Raw genomic sequence first — 19,290 nt, forward strand, 5'->3', positions numbered from 1 at the left:
ATATTCCTTGTCCTTTTAAAGTGTACCATGCACATTATAATCTAAATTGTACAATATACTTTAGATCTACCAACAACTATGTAATGCTAGAGCCTGCCTGACCCTATATAAACTGAACGGATAGATTAAGTAGGCCCTCGTATTTTGTATAGTTTTGGTAGATCTAAACTTGTTTGTATGGTCAAATTGTGATGTGTATGGTGAGCTTAGACATTACTTGAAGTCTGACAGTTGCTATATTTTCTATTGCCTGACCTTTTGGAAACGCTGTTTTTGGATACATGTATCCTACTTGCCAGTACAGCTGCTGGTGAATTCAATCTGTTAAACTTGTAAAAGTCATACATGACGGCGTACACAGTGGCGTAACAATCACCATAGCCACCCAGGCAGCCGCTATGGGCCACGGGGGGCCAGGACATTCCTGATGCCCTGCGGGCCGCCTGGGTCGGTATGGCATCTCACGCTGCTGGCTGTCACTGGCGGGTGTGAAGAGGAATGTGCCGCTGTTCAGATCACTGACAGTGATCTGTGCAGCGGCGAGTTCCTCTCCACAGCCGCTGCTGAGTCAGTGAGAGCCAGCAGCGGTGGTGGAGCAGGCTGGACCCGGCAGTGGAGAAGGAGGCGGGGCCGGCCCGGCGAGGGGGGGAGGAAGCGGGGCTCATCACCGACGGTGGAGGAAGAGAAGGCGGACAGGTAAGGAGTGTGACCAGCCCACCTTAGAGAGCCTATGGTGGGCTCTGCAGGGTCACCCTCAGGTGGGCTGTGTGGGATCTCAATTGGGCTCTGCAAGGGGTGTAACTAGAGATCAAATGGGCCCCACACAAAATTTTGCTATGGTGCACTGTGATTTCTAGTTACGCCCCTGGACGTACACCACTAATACCCGTTCTTATAAGTATTACCAGAAAAATCTCTTGGTGTGAACCGCTATGATCTTGCATTACTCTAATTGTAGCCTGACATTCCCTGATTGTGTGACTTTCCAGTGACATTATCTTACTGACCACTAAGACAGTCCTGTAGGGTGGGGACAGCAGTTAGTAGGGCTTAGCCATGAAGTTGAGGAAAATCGGAACCTACCGGTAGTAACAGTTAAACTAAATTAGAAAAGGCACTCGGAAGGGGTCTTCCTTGGTTTTAGTTGGCCTTTCTTGATGTCTGCTTTCAAGTAGGACTTTTTAAAGTAGCAAAACTGTGTTCTTACAAGCAGAAATGCTGTACTGAAAAGGGTTGTATCATTATCATAAATTGCAAAAAGGCAAAATGTCTGCCGCAGTAGACGGGGCATTAGCTTCCTGGTGCGTTGGACTTGGACATAGCTGTTAGTAGATTATTATGGGGTATTTTTTTGTTACAAAGCAAAAATAGAACAAATATGCCAAAAAAACCTTTTTATGTCTGTGGCCGGATGCTTGCAATGTGTAATCTCTTTCCACACCAAGGGCTTCTGTGTACATAGATTACAACATGCATGTCTGTGGACTGTACAGCATCAGGAACTTTAGGACAGACATATTGGCAGATCACTTCAATGTACATGAAAAGTGCCTCTGAAGTTGGGGATTTTGTGTAAATGTTGCAGTTTTTGTAAATGCAGCATGCTAAATATTATTCTCTTTGTATCTTGCCTTGTCATTGCTGTTTGATGCAGAATCTGTCAAGTGCTGGGAATTCTAATTCTGACGTTGAAGTGGCCATGGTTCTGTATTCCCATTATTCTAGAACATAAAGGGGGTTTAGATGGAAGACTGGAAGATTATAGGGAATATACCATGCAAGAGGTTAAACATCCTGCCATAGTTAATTGATTACTCTTCATACATTCAAAAAGTTTCAGTGCTTCTCCTATTTGTGCTAAACATCATCTCTCACTGCATTGCGTCTTGTTTTGTACCTCCATCTGTGCTTGCCAGCTATTTCTTTCTATTTTCCTGCAAAGAGTTTCAGCTGCCCTGGGATATTTATTGTATTAATCTTTGTGGTGCCATCAACTTCTTCTGCACCATAGGAGCTTACACAAAAAATTTCCCCACCACCGTAACACACTTTTATTATTATTTGTATAGTGGGCAGAGAACACTGAACCATCCACATCAGCCTTTGCACCAAAGGGGCTTACACTGTAATGCCCCCCCCCCCTTCTACAGTCATGTACACTATATTCTGCTTGGGTGAAGGCTTTTTACTCTAGTAGTATGTTTGTGACTTGTGGAAGATAGCCCACACACAGAACATGTAATGCAAAACGGTTTCTAGATACAAGAAAACCTCTATCAATGGAGATGTAGTCCAGGGCAATGAAACTATGTTTCTGATCAGAGAAATCCTGAGATAGACACAAAGGGGAAGATGCCACTTTAAAAGCATTGTAGCTTTAGTACAAATCAGGAAGGTGTGTACTATATTATATAGTAGATGATCTTCTGAAGGTAGAGCATTCCTTTAAGCAGTGGTTGAATGTGGGCTCCACAGCTGCAGACTATTGCCATTTCGGGTCGAATTGTCAATGAAAGTTAATTGTATAAATATTTGCATCCCCTATTAAATTCTCTTGGTCCTCCATTTTTGTCTTTTTCTCTAGTCAGTAGAAATGGTGGTGGATCACCCAGAGTTCGAGAAGGCCGGGAAAGGGCCAGGTCTCCAGATCTGGAGAATTGAAAAGTTTGACCTGGTGGCTGTTCCACAAAACCAGTATGGATCCTTCTTCACTGGTGATGCTTATATCGTCCTGAATACCATAAAGCAGCGGTCAGGGAACCTGCAGTATGACCTCCACTACTGGCTGGGTGAGCAAAGCAACTCTGAACATCCTGGTTGGTAAATGTATGTTTGTAGGGCTTATAGGGGGCAGAAACCCACCATGAGCAGTCAGCAATCTCTTCAATGGTTTTTTGGCTGTTAATCCCCAAATCTGCTGGGATTTGATTACTGCCCTTGTTCATAATTATGGACCTTGCCCCATACACCCTGCTCATGAAGGCACCACTTGGTCCATAGCGGGATTGTGCCATAAATGTGTGCCATGCAGGATTTAAGACTATACCGAGGAGAATTAGGCCCCATTCACACCTGTAAGTTTAGGTGCAATTAGAGATTCCTACAGCAGGAACTTGCATTTTCCTGCAACAGGAATCCCTATCTGTCATTTACAAGCGGCAGCTGCCCCTGTTCAAGTTAATGAATGCATGTAAGGCCTCATTCACACTGCCGCGCATATACGTGCGTATTGTACCATATGCAACATATGCAAATAAATGGCTCCATACACAGCCGCGTATGGAGCAGTTTGCGCAGCGTATATATGCGCAAAAACAGAATGGAACCGAGATGCGTCCGGGCAGCGTATTTCTGCGTATTTTACACGCGTACGCATGTTTGCGCGTGTGTATACGCGTACAGATCATTAAAATTTCCATTAGGAATGATGCATTCTGGGAATTCAAATAGTGCACGCATATAAGCACATATGCTCGTATATACGCGCATAGACGCTCGTGTATATACGCAATATACAATTTTGCTTGCGTTGTGTGTGAATGAGGCCTAAACGTTGGCACACTGCATGTTATGGTATGTGATATGATTACATTTAGTTGGAAAACAATCCCTTTCCCTGGACACACAATCAATGCGTCCAGGGAGAGTGACTGTTTGTTTTCTAACCGCATGTAATCGTATTACATGCGGTGTGCCGGCGTTTACATGCAGTGGCTGTCACCCAATCATTAACTTGAACAGGTGACAGCTGCCGCTTGTAAACGGCAGATTAGGGATTCCTGCTGCAGGAAAATGCAAGTTACTGATGCAAAAATCCCTAATCGCACCTAAACTTACAGGTGTGAATGGGGCCTTAGGAGACACCCGTGATGGCTGAGGTTGAACTGAGAATGTGGTGTAAGACAAAGCTGTGATGTTCTTTGGGAAGTCATTTGATCTGCAGACCCAAGCTACCAGAGTTCTTGCTACTCGTCTGCTGTAGTTCTAGAGTATTTACTTCAGCATGCCGGAATTACAGAGAACACTGGAGTGGGCAGATAAAAACTTTTAAATGAAAGGGAATGTATGGTGTTCTTGTACATCTTTTTATTATGGTCCAGAATATTTTTGTTCCCCTATACATATAAAATATTGCATGTTACCATTATGTATTTTCTTTTGCAGGCATCATATGGGTCTCTAGTCTCCTTTTGCCATGCATTTCTTATCATGTAATAAAAAAAACTGTTTTTACAGAGCTCACTGCCACAAGCTAAAAGGGGATGACTACTAGTGTATGGTCCTTGGTGTTCTGGGAATCCTACGTCACACATTAAATTCATGCTTGTAAAAAAATATATAAATAATAAAAAAAAGATATAAAACCATATGAAAAAATGTTGTAAAACAAAATTGGCCCATAATCGTGATGTACGAGGAAAGGGTTCAGCTCTTCAAGCTTTCAGTAAGCCAGTATATATTTCAAGTTGTATTGTGGTTGGTAGATTCCAGCCGTCCAGATTCCTTGGTAATCCTGATTGAGTTTGGCCGTTGGAGGAAGTTTGGATGAGTTCTTCTGCTTCTGCTGAGTTATCATTCTTCTGTCTTATTGGGGATATTCCAAATCTTCTCACCCCCTGCTGTTTGGATAAGCCGGCCCAGATGCCAGTCTATATACCCAGCCAAATACGCAATCTGGCTTGTTCGTTCTGTACAATATGGGACCTTTAAACCAATATTGCTAGTACCCTGCCCAGTTATATTTGCAAATATTTCTGTTAGGATTTCATGAACACTAAAAGCCTTCAGCTGTTTGCCTTTGTACCTCCTTTTTTCTGTGAAAAATGCCCCTCTGTGATTAGCATTTACAGCACAGGTAGTCTGCTGTGTGTTGTCTCTTTAGGAGCCGCACTTTAGCACAATTCTTCCTTCTTTTACCGAACAGGCATTTATAAGCGGATCTAGAAATGTTATACTATTATTTAAGCAAAGTAATGATTTCAGCTTTAGGCCTCATCCACGCTGGAATCGGCCCGCACGTACAGCTCCGTGCTGCGTGCAGGGCCGTATCGGGCAGCTCCCGGGGAGGACAGGTGCTGCATGTGATTAGTACGCAGCCCCCGTCCTTCACTATGGGACTTTGCGGCTCTGCGCCGCCCTACGCTCACCTCAAGTGCGGGTCTGTAGGGGCGCGTGTTTGCTGGCTCGGACGCAGACAGGATCCATCTTGTCAGCGTACGGGTACGCTCACCCGCACGGACTTGCAGGTTTGGTGAGCGTATGGGGGCGTACGGCCACATAGTCCCATAGAGAAGGACGGGGGCTGCGTACTAATCACACACAGCACCTGTACTTTCCTGGAGCTGCCCGATACGGCCGTGCACGGAGCTGTACGTGCAGGCCGATTCCAGTCTGAATGAAGGCTAAGTGTCCCTGACATTGTATACTTCGTTGTGAATGACAGGGTACATGGAGTTACCGGTGTCACACTAAAGTTCCCTTTGCTTTGGCAGGCGATCAGTGCACGCAGGATGAAAGCGGATCAGCTGCTATTTTCACTGTCCAGATGGATGATCACCTGGGAGGTAAACCCATCCAGAACCGGGAAGTCCAAGGCTACGAGTCCCCCACTTTTCTGGGATACTTTAAATCTGGCCTCAAGTACAAGGTAAAAACTTAATTACTGCTACGTGTCACAAGGAATCTGTCAGGGCAGGAAATATGTCAGCTGTCAGTGTACCCCTCTTGTTTGTGTTCTTTTACCCCATCAAGATGTGTTTTTTATATGTCAGCGTTTCCAAACAAACCCTTTGTGCGCTTAAATAGCTAAAATACTTTTTGCGCAAACTGTTTATATCTGCAAGTTTAACAGGCCGAAGTTGTGTTTTTCTTTCCCCCTCCAAGGGCTGCCCAGAGGAGCCCCTGTGGTGCAGTAGCGGTGCTTCAAAAGCTGGATTTTTTTTTTTTTTTTTGAATCTTCAGATTAAAGCAGCCATTTTCTAAATCCTGGGCTGAGTACAATTTGGGACAGAGTATATTGAAGCTTACCATACTGCTTTACTGCCTTGCCATTTGTATGGGGCCTGGAAGTCAGAGTATGCAGTTTTCACTTGAGGTTTACCATTTAGGTATTCTGGTTTGTGACTGGTTCCCTTTTAATGTGTGACATTGTCATCTCTGTATTATCTAAGGCTGGCGGAGTGGCTTCTGGGTTTACACACGTTGTTCCCAATGATGTGGATGTGCAGCGCCTCCTCCAGGTGAAAGGTCGCCGTCTTGCCAGAGCCACCGAGGTTCCGGTCTCCTGGTCAAGCTTCAACCAGGGAGATTGTTTCATCCTGGATCTGGGTAGTGTAAGTGTGTTTCTTCTCTGTATCTAAGTGGCATAATAATCTGTGCACCAGATGGTAATTTCTGCACTATTTAACACGCGTCCTCAGGCAGTGTCACAAGCAACTGGCTTCTCATTTTCCATTAACATTGTGAGCAGCTATGTGGGGAACTGCCTCCTCACCGCAGGACAAATGTTGTAATTTTTTTTTTCTAATTGCAGGAGATCTATCAGTGGTGCGGATCCAAGTCCAACCGATTCGAGAAGCTGAAAGCCACAGCTGTTGCCAAAGATATCCGAGATAACGAGAGGCATGGACGTGCCAAGGTCTATGTGGTGGAAGAAGGGATGGAGCGTGAAAAAATTATCGAGGTATTAATCTTGTATGTTCATTACAGAACTTTTTGTTATTGTAGAGATATTTAAAAATCATTTTCTGGTGTTAGTCAACACAAAGGTGCAGTTGATATTTCGGGTGCAACAAAGACTTGAAAAAGTGAGTCACCTCTTAATCATATCTGGGGTTCTGCAGGCTAGGTAGCGGGCCAGCTGCCATAATGACTCCAAGGTAATTTTTAAACCATAATTCAGATTTGGTGTATGGGGAGACTGATGATTTGGTGTATGGCGGCCCGCAGAAGTGGTTAAAACAAGAACACGGCTGCTGTAGCAGCCGTGTTTTTGGTGTGATTTTTAACAGCAGACGATTGCTGTTAATGTCCAAGCGATCCGGCGTCTGTACAGCCGCCAACTCGTTACAGTCTCTGGCTCTTAGAGCAAGGAGATGAAGCTGGGGAAGCAGATCTCTGCTGCCTCAGCTTCTTTGGGGTCCCTAGGTGACATTAGGGGTCTGAAAGATCCCTTATGCCACCATAAAGAGGACCTGTCACACCCATCTGCTATTACATAGGGGTGCTTGTTAGCCACCTATGTGATTTGCAATAGGGTTAGTGTAAAAAAAGTGATCCCGTCTTTCATATTTTACAAAAAAATGGGTATTCTGTGCACTAAATTTTTTTAAATTTTACCTGGTTTGATAAACATTTGCGCAAAAACCCTGAGACATAAAAAATTGCAACTAGCATTTTTTTTATTCTACAGGGCCTCTGCTTTCAGAATATATATCATTGTTTGGGGGTTTGAAGCTGTTTTCTAGCCAAAAATGTATATTTTATCATGTGTGCGCAAATAGTAAGAAAATGCCCCGGACAGCAAGTGGTTAAAAATTAGTGACTTTTTGCGTATGTGAAATGTCAAGTAGAGTAGAGGTTCTAGAAGTCTCCTATCTTAAGGTGCCCATACACCTTACGATTATCGTACGACAATCGTATGCGATCGACTTTTCGTACGACAATCGTAACGTGTGAATAGAGTGCCCGACCGATAGTACTGTACAATCGCGCGACTTTTGACGGTCAAGCAATGCTTGAAAACTTTGGTCGATCGTACGATGTTCGCATGGTTGGTGGCGTTTCCGTCCGTCAAAAGTCGTACGATTAACACTGCGCATGTGCAAACAAAAAGAATTGCGGTCAATTACCGCAAGTCGTCCAGGTGTTTTTTTTAACTACCGCTAATTGGACCTTGCGATAATCGGGGCAGGATGGGGCTGTCGTACGAAAATCGTACGACGGTCCGATCATCGGACGAAATGTTCCGATAATCGTAAGGTGTATGGGCACCTTTACTCTTCCAGCAAAGTAAAAAAAATGCTGCAGACTCTTATCTTGACTGTAGTCAGGTGAGTCATGCTGGCTAATTAGAGCAGAACAAAGACCTGTTACCCCATCACATCTATATGGTGGGAGCTCCACCATAATCTACCTTCCACTAACTGATAATCTACTGTTCTGAAATCTTATCGCTTTGATTCTGTAGTGCATGGCTGAGTGGGAAGAGGTGGAAGAAAGCAATACAAACTTGATGCATTTCCACTTCTGCAGTCAGAAAACCCCTCTATGTGTTACTGACAATGTTTATATACATTATCATTTTTTTTCCCTATTCCTTATCTTTTTAGATGTTTGGAAGTACTACTGTGCAGCATCCATACATGCAGAAAAAGAACACATACTAACAATGTGCCCAGTGTACAGGACAGTAGAATGTTTCTGGAGATTCAGAAGTGAGACCTCTGCTGGTCACTGTTGTGATGACAGTTTGGTTTGCAATATGCAGAAATTGTTGCTTAACCACTTCAAGACCAGGTGTTTAGACCCCCTTCCTGGCCAGGCCATTTTAAACATCATTCAGAAGCTGACAATCTGTCTTTATATTTGCTGGAGCTTTTAAAAAGAATTCGGTAGACTTTTACATGTAGGGAAGCTTTAGACATTATGGATCTGTAATCGGAGGGCAGCAGCTACAAAGTTGTGAAGGGGACGCATACAGTAATTCAAATCTGACCACATTTTACATAGTCATGCAAAATGTAGGTATACAGCGATGAAGTGATACTGTATTGTTCCTTCAGTTCTTGTGTTTTTCTGGGAATGTGTCATGTTTGCCAGCAGCTGCCATTGGTAATTCCTTTCAAACTAATTGGTGAATCTCTCACTCTCTCCTAGGTTCTGGGAGAAAAGCCAGACTTGCCAGAGGGACCATCCGATGATGTGAAGGCCGATGTCACCAATAGGAAACTTGCTAAACTTTATAAGGTATTTGTAATAAAGAGCAGTTATCACCCCCCCTCCCCCCTTTTCATTGCCATAATGCACACAAGGCATCAAACAGAAATACAAGTCTGACAGTGGTTCTGGCATTCTACTACTCTACACATTTCCTGTGGTTCTAACTCTCCCCCACTTAACCAAAACTATGAAAAAAGGTTTTGGCAGTTCATACACTTTTAGGATCTACAGGGTTCAGGTTTTCATGGTGTGACTATTGGAGACCATCTTTTGTTTGTTACTTTTGCATATTGATTGGGAGCCAATGAGAGATGAATTGATGATTACACCCCCACCCTCCTTCCTAATAGCTTTTATGATCATAAATGTCCTAAAACACATAAATGTCGTTTAATGGTTGCTTGTTGGTGACGCTGCAGATATCAAATAGATCCCTAATGTATAACACACCTTGATTTATCTTTACAGATATAACTAGGATCCATTACAGGGAGACTTCAGAGGCTGGAATTTTTCTTATTTTTATTATATGAAGAACTTTTAACCCTTGCAGTGGGGCTACCCCCACACTGCAAGGGTTAAATGCTAGTTTTCAGCTAGGGATGAAAATGGCAAAGATAGGCTCACCTGTACCTCACAGCTGACTGGCTGCTTCTGCCTCTCTTCCCCCCTCTGCTCTGGCCTGTAAGGCCTCACGTCCCATACACTGTATAGGACATAAGGACGCCGAGGATCATTCCATTGCTGGAGCAGAGGGAGAGCAAGGTGGTGGCTTTTCCTAATTTTTTTGGAGCCATGTTATTTCTGTAGAAAAGTTGAGGTTAATTAGGGATAGTGAAGGTGTGACGAGAATAAAAAAAACCTGACTATTGTATAGTTACATGGTTGGGTTAAAAAAGACACCTGTCCAAGTTCAACCAAAGATGCCTTGTATCCTCAGAACCCTACCTGCTGTTAATCTGGAGAAAGGTATAAAACATTTTAACTTGTGGTCCAATTTTGGTCCCAACAGGATAAAAAACTCCTTCCTGACTGCCAGAGGTGCTCTCTGGATCAACATTCCACAATGTTTATTTAGAATGAATAGACCGTAAATGGGCAGTTACATTTTGATTACCTAGAAACACATCCAGCAGCCTTTTTATCTAGTCGGCTAGAACCAGCTTCTCAGAAAGACCATTGCATATTTTTACACCTCTTGATGTATAGAACCCTTTGCATATGCAAGCCTATTCTCCTCCATGTTCAAAGTTATGGTAATCTTACCCTGTAGCTCAGCTCCTCCATGTCCCCTTTATCAATTTTGTTGCCCCTCTCTGCACTCGTTCCAGTTCTGCAGCATCCTTTTTGTGAACTGTTGCCCAACACTGAACTGCCTATTCATGAGATCTTCCTAAAGCTGACCATACACCATACAATCTGATTGACAATCTCCTTTTTAGATCCTTCCTTCAGAGCCTGTCTGATACAAGTTGAATGGGATTGTATCGACGTGTCCTAATTGTAACTTTTTTTTTTTTTTTCCTTAAGCTTTGCCAAAACTATGCAATCAGATTGCAGAGTGTATGGCCAGCTTAATACTAATTCAGATAATGGAACCACTAATATGACTGACTGTTTAATTCATGTTATGGAAGATTGTTCTATTTTCTTTCTTTTTTGCTTACAGGTTTCAAACGGCAGCGGTGCCATGTCTGTGTCCCTGGTTGCAGATGAGAATCCTTTCACACAGGCAGCTCTTAATTCTGATGATTGCTTCATCCTTGATCATGGATCTGATGGAAAGATCTTTGTGTGGAAAGGTTTGTGCTTGGAGAGATGGTGAAAGGGGCATTTCACTGAACCATTTTTCAGGGCAGGGTGCTACAATTGGCTTTGTAACAATGGAATGCGATAGTATAAAGTTGGCCATACACCAATTTGTGTTTGGAACGCTCGTTTGATTTTCTAATAGTTAATGGGGTCAAATGGGCGTTTGTTTTCTTTTTTTACATAAAGTGTGCAGCGAAAAGGGAAACCGTTAACAGACCGACTAAAGCAGAGGTCTCAAGCTCAATTCTTTCGGGGGCCACTCGCCAAAATTTTATTTTTTTGTCTCCCATGGGGGCCGGCTTGCCAAATTTCATACTTCCAAGTAAAATTTAACTATAGCCGGTTTGGTACTACGGACACTAATACACACACAATAAGGCTCCATTCATACCTGTAGGTTTAGGTGCGATTAGAGATTACTGTATCAGAAACTTGTGTTTTCTTGCAGCAGGAATCGCTAATCTGGTGTTTACAAGCGGCAGCTGTCACCCATTCAAGTTAATGATAGGTGACAGCAGCTGCATGTAAACGCCTGCACACCGCATGTAATGATGTGTGAGATTATTACATGCAGATAGAAAACACTCTCCATAGAAAACACTCTCCATGGATGCACAATCATTGCGTCCAGGGAGAGTGATTGATTCCTAACCAAATGTAATTGTATATCATTGCATGCGGTGTGCAGGAGTTTACATGCAACTGCTGTCACCTGATCATTTACTTGAATAGGTGACGGCTGCTGCTTTTAAATGCCAGATGAGGCATTTGCTGCTCTTGATGTAAAATTTTGGGGGTTACTTCCCTCTGTGAGGACTGCCTTTCCCCATTTAGGGGACTGTAATTCTGGATTAGTCAGGCCAGTGAGGTTCTTGTGACATGGGGGTCATTTATAGTTAAGTGGGGTTTAGTTCTGTTAGTAGGTCAATTTGGAATATTGTATTGGAAAGTGTATCTCCCAGAATAACTCGGTTAGAGGTATGATTTGTGATTGCAGAGTGAATCAATATCCTCTAAACTCTGGACTATGCTATGTCCCTCTTTAGTAAATGGTACATATTTGATATTGTACAATATAACTTGCAGCCATTCATATCTATAGAGTGTGGTGTCTCATCCAACATGTTTAACATTTGTCCACTTTGCTGTCAGGTAAGAATGCCAACTTGGAAGAGAAGAAGGTGGCCTTGAAGACTGCTACTGAATTCATCTCCAAAATGGGATATCCCAAACAGACTCAGGTAATGGAACACAACTGTCTCTAGCTAACAGAACCTACAACATTAAAAGTCTGACATGTGCTACCAGATGCAACATTTCTACCTGGACGCTGTATGTATTGTTCAGGCACTGTGCAGCATCAGCTGGAAGTGCAGATGTGGGTGCATGACCGGTATGCGATTGTCTTCATAGTGACTGCATTTAAAACATTAATACGATGGTGCAGATTCTTGTCACTGCACTCCTAAGTATTTCCACAAGGTGGTGCTGCAGGACAGACAGTTTAGTTTGCTGAAGCATAGAATTGTCATTCAGAATTATACATTGACCACCTTTTGGGGGATGCGATGTGCCGCACTTATCTTTTCATTAGAATTTGTTCTGTCTCTGCAGGTACAAGTTCTTCCAGAGTCTGGCGAGACTCCGCTCTTCAAACAGTTTTTCAAGAATTGGCGGGACAAGGACACCACTGACGGGATGGGAATTGCCTACATTCCCAACAACATCGCCAAGATCGAGAACGTTCCCTTTGATGTCAGCACTCTGCACGACTCCACTGCTATGGCAGCACAGCACGGTATGGTGGATGATGGTTCTGGAGCGAAGCAGGTGAGGCGGAACATGTAATTCAGTGCATGTCTGAAAAGAGCAAGCATGACCTAGTCTGAAATGTTCTACCTGCCATCATTGCAGCCTTGCTTGTCACTGTTAGCTTTTAAATCTGTTTTGCTGGCCAAACTCAAGTTTTCAGACAAATTTGGATTGTAAAAATTACCAAAGTGGTGAGTGCAACCTTCTGCCAACATTTTAAACTGCTGATGTATGGTTGCCTTGATTTGTATGGTGGTTTTTGTGACCGTTGACAACTGCCCTGTGTGTGTAGTCGGCATTTCTGTTGATGCCTGAAAACCCTCAGAGAAAGTGTGTAAGTTGCTACATAGATTGTAAATATTGACTTTGTACAGAATCTTTCTGTTCATCTAAGCTACATAATTTTCCCGTACAGAAACTACAGAACTGACCACAAACACTGATGACGTGTAACCTTTTTCATATTTTTTTTTTATTATACTTCTTAATTTTGTACTTTTGAGGTCTTTTGTGTCACAATTATATTGTGACATAGTTGTTGCAGCCTGCGAAGCAGTTTCTGTATTTGGGATATTTGTTACTTAAATAAGGTGTGTGTGTTTTGGTTAAAAAAAACAAAACACATAGCAATACATTTTAGCAGACCGCATATTACCATATGCATTATTTAGTGTGTGTATATACCCTTTTTTCTGGCAAATCTTTAATATTGTGAGACAAATGGGAAAAGCCTTTGTTACTTTGAAAGTATTCACTATGTCCAAGGTGAGAAGTCTTGAGTCATACAGATTGTCACAGCTTCATTCTGTGAAAACGAGGACCATGGCATAAGCCAAAATTGTGATCATTAGAGTGTGTAGAGCAGTGGTTCTCAACCTGTGGGTCGCAATGACGATTTACCAGGGGTTGCCCGGGAGTCTCCCGCTATTAGATAGCGGGAGACTCCCCCTATTAGATAGTGGGAGACTCCCGCTATCTAAATCAAGCAGAATAAACCTTTCCCTGCAATCTTTTTTTTCTTTTTCTGACATCGGGGGCCGTCAGCCGCTGTAACTCAAAAAAAGAAAAACACCATAGGAATGCATAGCTAGATTCCTATTGGCTATTTCACTTTGCAATAGCTAGTTTGCTATTGCAAAGTGAAATAGCCATTGGAATCTAGCTATGCATTCCTATGGTGGTTTTTTTATTTTTTTTTATTCTGACGGCGTACGCCAATGGTTCTCAACCGGTGGGTTGCTGTGTGATTTCTGCTGTGCTAGGTGAGAGTCCTCCTCAGCCCCCACCTAGCACAGTAGTGTCAGTTCTGCCACACCGCCAGATGTCGCATCATCCCTAAATTTTACCATTGGGGGGGTCACCACAACTTGGCAAATGTTACCAAGGGGTCCCGGCCCTAGAAAGGTTGAGAACCACTGGTGTAGAGTCTTTATTTTATTTTTTTTACAAAATATTTATTAGAATTTGAACAAGGTGGTATAACAAAAGCAGCAACACCCCATCTTTTTACATTTATTTATTTATTTATTTGTTTGTTTATTTGTTTGTTTATTTGAAAGTGTCTATGCTTATGTGTGGGTATTTATTTTGTTTTCCCCCTCAGATTTGGCGCATTGAGGCATCGAAGAAAGTGCCAGTGTCTACTTCTCACTATGGACAATTCTATGGGGGAGACAGTTACATTGTTTTGTACAGTTACAGCCATGGTGGAAAGAAAGGACAGATTATCTACACCTGGTAAATATTTAGATTCATTTTTTTTCTTCAATCTCTTGGAGCAGGAATTCTGTGAGTTGCCTACTAATATTATTTTATTTATTTTCTAAACATGAGTTTTTATTGCAAAAAAAGTTTTCAAAGTTCAAATTCACAAACAACCCCATCAGCAACAAACGGACATGGTCCATTGGCACGAAGAAATAGTTATTTTTAAAAATATGAAAATTAAGTGATGGAACTGCTAATTTAATTCCCTTTAGTGTGAGCGTTCCCATCCACAGACCATGGGATGCTGTACAGACTGTTTTTTCGTGTGTGGACTGGCTTTATGGACAATAGGCGAGATCAGAATGATAGCTCTCCGTATTACTGGACAGAAAGTGTTGAAAGATTTCCCCCACCCAAACACCATTTTATCACATTTAAATGCATAATTTTATTTAATTTGCTTAATTAAAACTTGCTGAAATGTATTAATTTTAAGGGCTATTATATAGAACAGTATATTACAGGTTTCATATCAATAAAGCGGCGCCAGGAGTCCCTGAAAATATTGATGTGATTTAGTTCTAATCTGGTGTCTGCTGGCCTATAGATACAGAATGTTTGTTGTGGCATTGACTGTCAGTCAGGAAATTGCGCACAGACTAATATTTGTGTTCTATATTGCAGGCAAGGTCTGGATTCTTCAAAGGATGAGATCACAGCATCGGCGTTCCTGAGCGCTCAGCTGGATGAGGAGCTGGGAGGAGGCCCTGTACAGGTGATTGTCATTGATCATATTACAATACAATACTGCGTACAGCTCTTTTATCCAATAATTGTGCTGTGTGTTTTATCATCACAGTTGAATCTACATGCATTAGTAGCGGTATTTACAGCAATTCTCCATAGTTGGGGTGGTGTGTGTTTTTGTTTTTTTTGTTTTTTTTGTATGTTCACAAGATCGAGTTGCTCAGAAAGCGGTCTACACACATCTGAAGATCTTTACTCAATTCACTGTAAAAAGTTTTTGAACAAGCTGGTTTTACTATTAACACAAAAAAAAGAAGTTATTAGGAGTTCCAAGTTTGTTATATGGAACAATTACCTGCATTATACAGAATAGTAGCTTCAGAGAAATCTATTTGTAACGGCAACATATGATTTACAGGAGTCTGAGGTTAATTGAACTAAACCAGGAATAAAAAACTGTAAACAGAATTTACTTTTTAAAATTTATGAAGGAACCCCATACCAGTGTGTGGCTGTAGAAGTGTTATTTATACACTGTAGACATAGAGGAAGAAACAGCTACATGAATGCCTTTAGTTTAACAGAACCTATATAGTTGGAAAATCGATAGGAAGAATGCAAAGGTCAATACTATTTTAGGTTGTAGAGGATACAGAAGGTTGCTCACAAGAATTGAAACCCGCTACCCAGTCCCCAAACCTTGTTAAATTTTAGCAGGGCATCCTCTGGCCTTGTATGTTATTCCATAGAGGGAGGACAGAATTTGCCTTTTTCCAGACAGTAATGCCAAAGGTGCTGTGGAGTGCCAGCCTACAGTATTCTGACCAGAAAGGTCTTTTGAACACTTCCAAGATCCATATCACCAAATACACCTTAAAGATACCACTTTGAATCACAAATATTGGGCAATTTCAGGGTTCTGTGCATTAAATTCCATAATCTTAGACCAAAATGGTCTAAACATAGCTGTACAATTTTTTATTTTTTTTGTGTGTGGCAGAATTACAAGTCTGATGCCTGAGAATCTTTGCAAACTTCCAAAACCTTCTGCTGGCCTCACCCATGCTAATTATTTTTATATTTGATTGCATGTTTTTCGGTAGGTTGGTCATTCTTTCCTTGCGATTTATATAGATGCACTTCATGTATTTTTAAAGTTTGGATAAGAAATCCCAACCACTTGAAAGAGGAATTATTCAAAATAAGCAGTCTTAAATAATCAGTGTTCCTTACACACATTGTAGAAATGTTTGGATTAGGAAAGCTTTTAATTTATTTCAGTGTATTAACACCATGAAATCACTGTATTAAAAGCTCAGAAAAGCAGAAAATCTTACCATTGCACTGCACCCTCAGAGGCGCTATGAGCTACATGGTGGATTCATTTTGGCTCCATCACTTGCAAGGCTGCGAAAGGTGCCATCTCTGGTGGGCTGGAGGCCAGTGCCGTTAAAGTGCTTTATTAAACAGCTCTGATAAATGATTTGTTACCTGTATTAAGCTTATCTTTGGAATCCTGGAATGTTCGGTCTTGTAGCTTCCCCTCAATACCCCTCCCCTCAAATTCTTGACTGATGCAAATTAGACTAGTTGATGGTAGTATGAATGGTCAAGACAAGCAGCTGGGATCAGTAGTACGCCAATACTCTTTAACAGTGCAAGGTCCAGCATTTAATACTTTTATTCAGAGGTCACCTCACTTTTCCCTGTAGCATAAACATATGGCACAGCCAGACCTACAAAATACTTTCACCCACCAAATATATTGCAAACAGGAAGATGACAGTTGTTTGGCCCGTTAAGGACTAGATTGGTTGGTGAAAATGGGAGAAATGTAAATCTTAGAAACAATATGACCCAGCAGCCGGTAAAAGAGCACCATTTCTACATGTTTGTATAGAGACTTCACGTTTTCACATGTGACATTATTGTAGATGATTATGGTTGTGGGTTGATGAGCTCAAACACCTAGCACAAATTAAGCCACATGACAATTCGTTTTAACTTATTTAGTAATTGTATAAAGGTATTTCTGACCCTAAGGTTATCCGTGGGGAAGGGAAATTCTCTTTTTTTTTTTTTTTTTTTTTTACATCAATTCACATTATACAGAGATGGAATACACCATGGCTTGAGATACTTGCATTGATGGTATGATATAATACAGAGGATCTTGGTTTTTCCTAATAGGGGATGTCCCTGTCCCTGTGCTTCCTACAGTCATACACGTGTAGACACATTGAAAGAAGAAATGTGTGTATGGCCACTTTTTTTTTTTTTAATGTCTTGGCTGAGCTGGCTGAACCAAGAAAGATAAAGCAACTTGCTGTGCACTGGATTTTTTTTTTTATGGTGTCGAAATTGCTACTTTCCTTTTGCAGGAAATGGAAGAAGTTAATTGTAAACTTGTTAATAATTTCAAATCTCATTTCAGTTCCATGTCCTGTTAATTTCATTTGGCTGGAGTTGTTTTTTAATGGGTTGCTGTGTGATGAGAGAGGAACCACCTGTAATCATCTTCCATTCATTTTGGGGATGTTTCTAATCCTACCAATATTAGGAATACTATTGTTGTAACATATACTTGTATGTACGTTCAGGGCAGCCAGTATTCCTTTTCTATGTCTGGCGTTGGCTGGGTGTGTTCATGGGTCCTTAGCATGCCTGCGGTCTCCCAGATTTGACCTGGGGTTTGCTGATTCACTGATTTTTGGCTATACCATACACAGCAAATTAATCATTGGTGATTTTGTGCGTTTTGGGTAGTATTGTGTACTCATCACGTTTTTAAGTCTTAAAGGGGGAGGTTGAGGCCAAAACGCATTGGCTGATCTGTGTTGTAATTTACAAACCTGTTCTATTAAATGTTTTTGGACTCTCATACTTTCTTATTTGGTGCTCTCATTGGACTTAATATATGCTTATATCCTAGATTGGACTGGTGACCTGTGAATTTTCCATGAAGTGCTCACCCCAATATGCAGTGTTTATACTGAATTATAGAGTAGCGTTTTATTGTAATTCTCCACTCATAGAGGGCTCCTTTGTTCTACAGAGTACAGATGATACAGTTCAGATTGGACATTTTAAAAGATGTAAGGGTCACTGTCAAGGATTTTTTTTTCTCCAGGATTATGTGACATTGGGTTGGGCCTTTGATAGGTTGCCCTGGGTCACTAGTTGTCTTAGTAGAGGGCAGGCATGGAGCAGCATTCTCCTTTCATTGTAATTTTATCTGTCTGTTACTCTTTTTCAATGCCTCTCCTCTTCTTTCCTGACAGGGACCCCGGAGCCAGGTACCCTGCATGTCCTTTTTGGTCCTCTCACGACCCTTCCCTATAATGGGGGTTGAATTCTGGAATGCTACACCCTAAACGGGTTCAAAGTTCCTTTTTATGTTGCATACTGAGGGTACCCTACTTGTACTTGGCATATTGGGGTATCCTCTCTATATATTGTGTATGAGCATTCGCCCTGTCTGTGTATGAAATATTTACGTATCCTGGATATAGGGGTTCACCCACTTCTGCCTTGCATATTAGTAGACACTTGAGCCTTGCTTGTCTTGCATATAACAAAAGTGTTGCTTCCTGTGTGTGTGTGAAATTGTTGTTGGCTCTTCACCTTGTTATGGGATGTGTTGTGCATGCCACGTTCATGAACACTAACAGTGTGTTGTGTGACTGGTCTGCTCAGTGGAAATATACATTTCCTATCTCTTGATTTGCCGACCTATTGTAAATACTAAGATGTCTCTTTCCATTACTAATCTGTCCAATGTCTTCATGTGCTTCTGGTAATCTGCTTCATCGACTGCTTTCACTGCATTGTTTCACTTTAAACATGAATGAACACCATTTCGGTTGTCATGGAGACTGTTCTGCTGGGCACGCTCTTAACCTGACCCGAATATTAAAACTAGATGTTTTCAAGTTTAACTCCGTCCTGAGTGCTACAGAAGTTGTTGCTTGAATGGGGTTTTTGCCTTTCATTGCTGCAGTAAAGCCTATCTGTGATTTTATAAATTGTTGTGTGAGGAGAGGAAATACCCCCTTGCTGTCAGTGTAACAACGTGACGCATTAGAAATGCATCATCCTATACCATTTTGTTAACCAGCAAATTAGAATCGGTTATCTGACTAGTTATGCAACAATTTAAAAAAAAAATGTTTTTCTCAGCGCCTCTCTTCTCCTGCAATTTTTTTACATAATGGCCCGAGACCCTCCTGTTCTAGTCTGTATAAAAACCTATCTGTATTTTTTTTTTTTTTT

The 19,290-nt window shown here is 41.6% G+C and overlaps 1 protein-coding gene across 1 annotated transcript in view; it reads left to right on the forward strand.

The window, feature by feature from the left end:
- The window catches only part of GSN (gelsolin), a 46,325-nt gene that overhangs the window by 17,359 nt on the left and 9,676 nt on the right, over positions 1 to 19,290 (forward strand). The window contains exons 3-12 of the mRNA XM_018564657.1: positions 2,585 to 2,789; positions 5,493 to 5,647; positions 6,171 to 6,332; positions 6,533 to 6,682; positions 8,878 to 8,967; positions 10,610 to 10,742; positions 11,905 to 11,993; positions 12,367 to 12,582; positions 14,168 to 14,301; positions 14,956 to 15,046. Coding sequence (XP_018420159.1) covers positions 2,585 to 2,789; positions 5,493 to 5,647; positions 6,171 to 6,332; positions 6,533 to 6,682; positions 8,878 to 8,967; positions 10,610 to 10,742; positions 11,905 to 11,993; positions 12,367 to 12,582; positions 14,168 to 14,301; positions 14,956 to 15,046 — 1,425 coding nt within the window. The remainder of the gene's footprint in view (positions 1 to 2,584; positions 2,790 to 5,492; positions 5,648 to 6,170; positions 6,333 to 6,532; positions 6,683 to 8,877; positions 8,968 to 10,609; positions 10,743 to 11,904; positions 11,994 to 12,366; positions 12,583 to 14,167; positions 14,302 to 14,955; positions 15,047 to 19,290) is intronic.

Source organism: Nanorana parkeri, unplaced genomic scaffold (genome assembly GCF_000935625.1).
Source record: "Nanorana parkeri isolate BGI_ZX_2015 unplaced genomic scaffold, ASM93562v1 scaffold770, whole genome shotgun sequence".
Taxonomy (NCBI): domain Eukaryota; kingdom Metazoa; phylum Chordata; class Amphibia; order Anura; family Dicroglossidae; genus Nanorana; species Nanorana parkeri.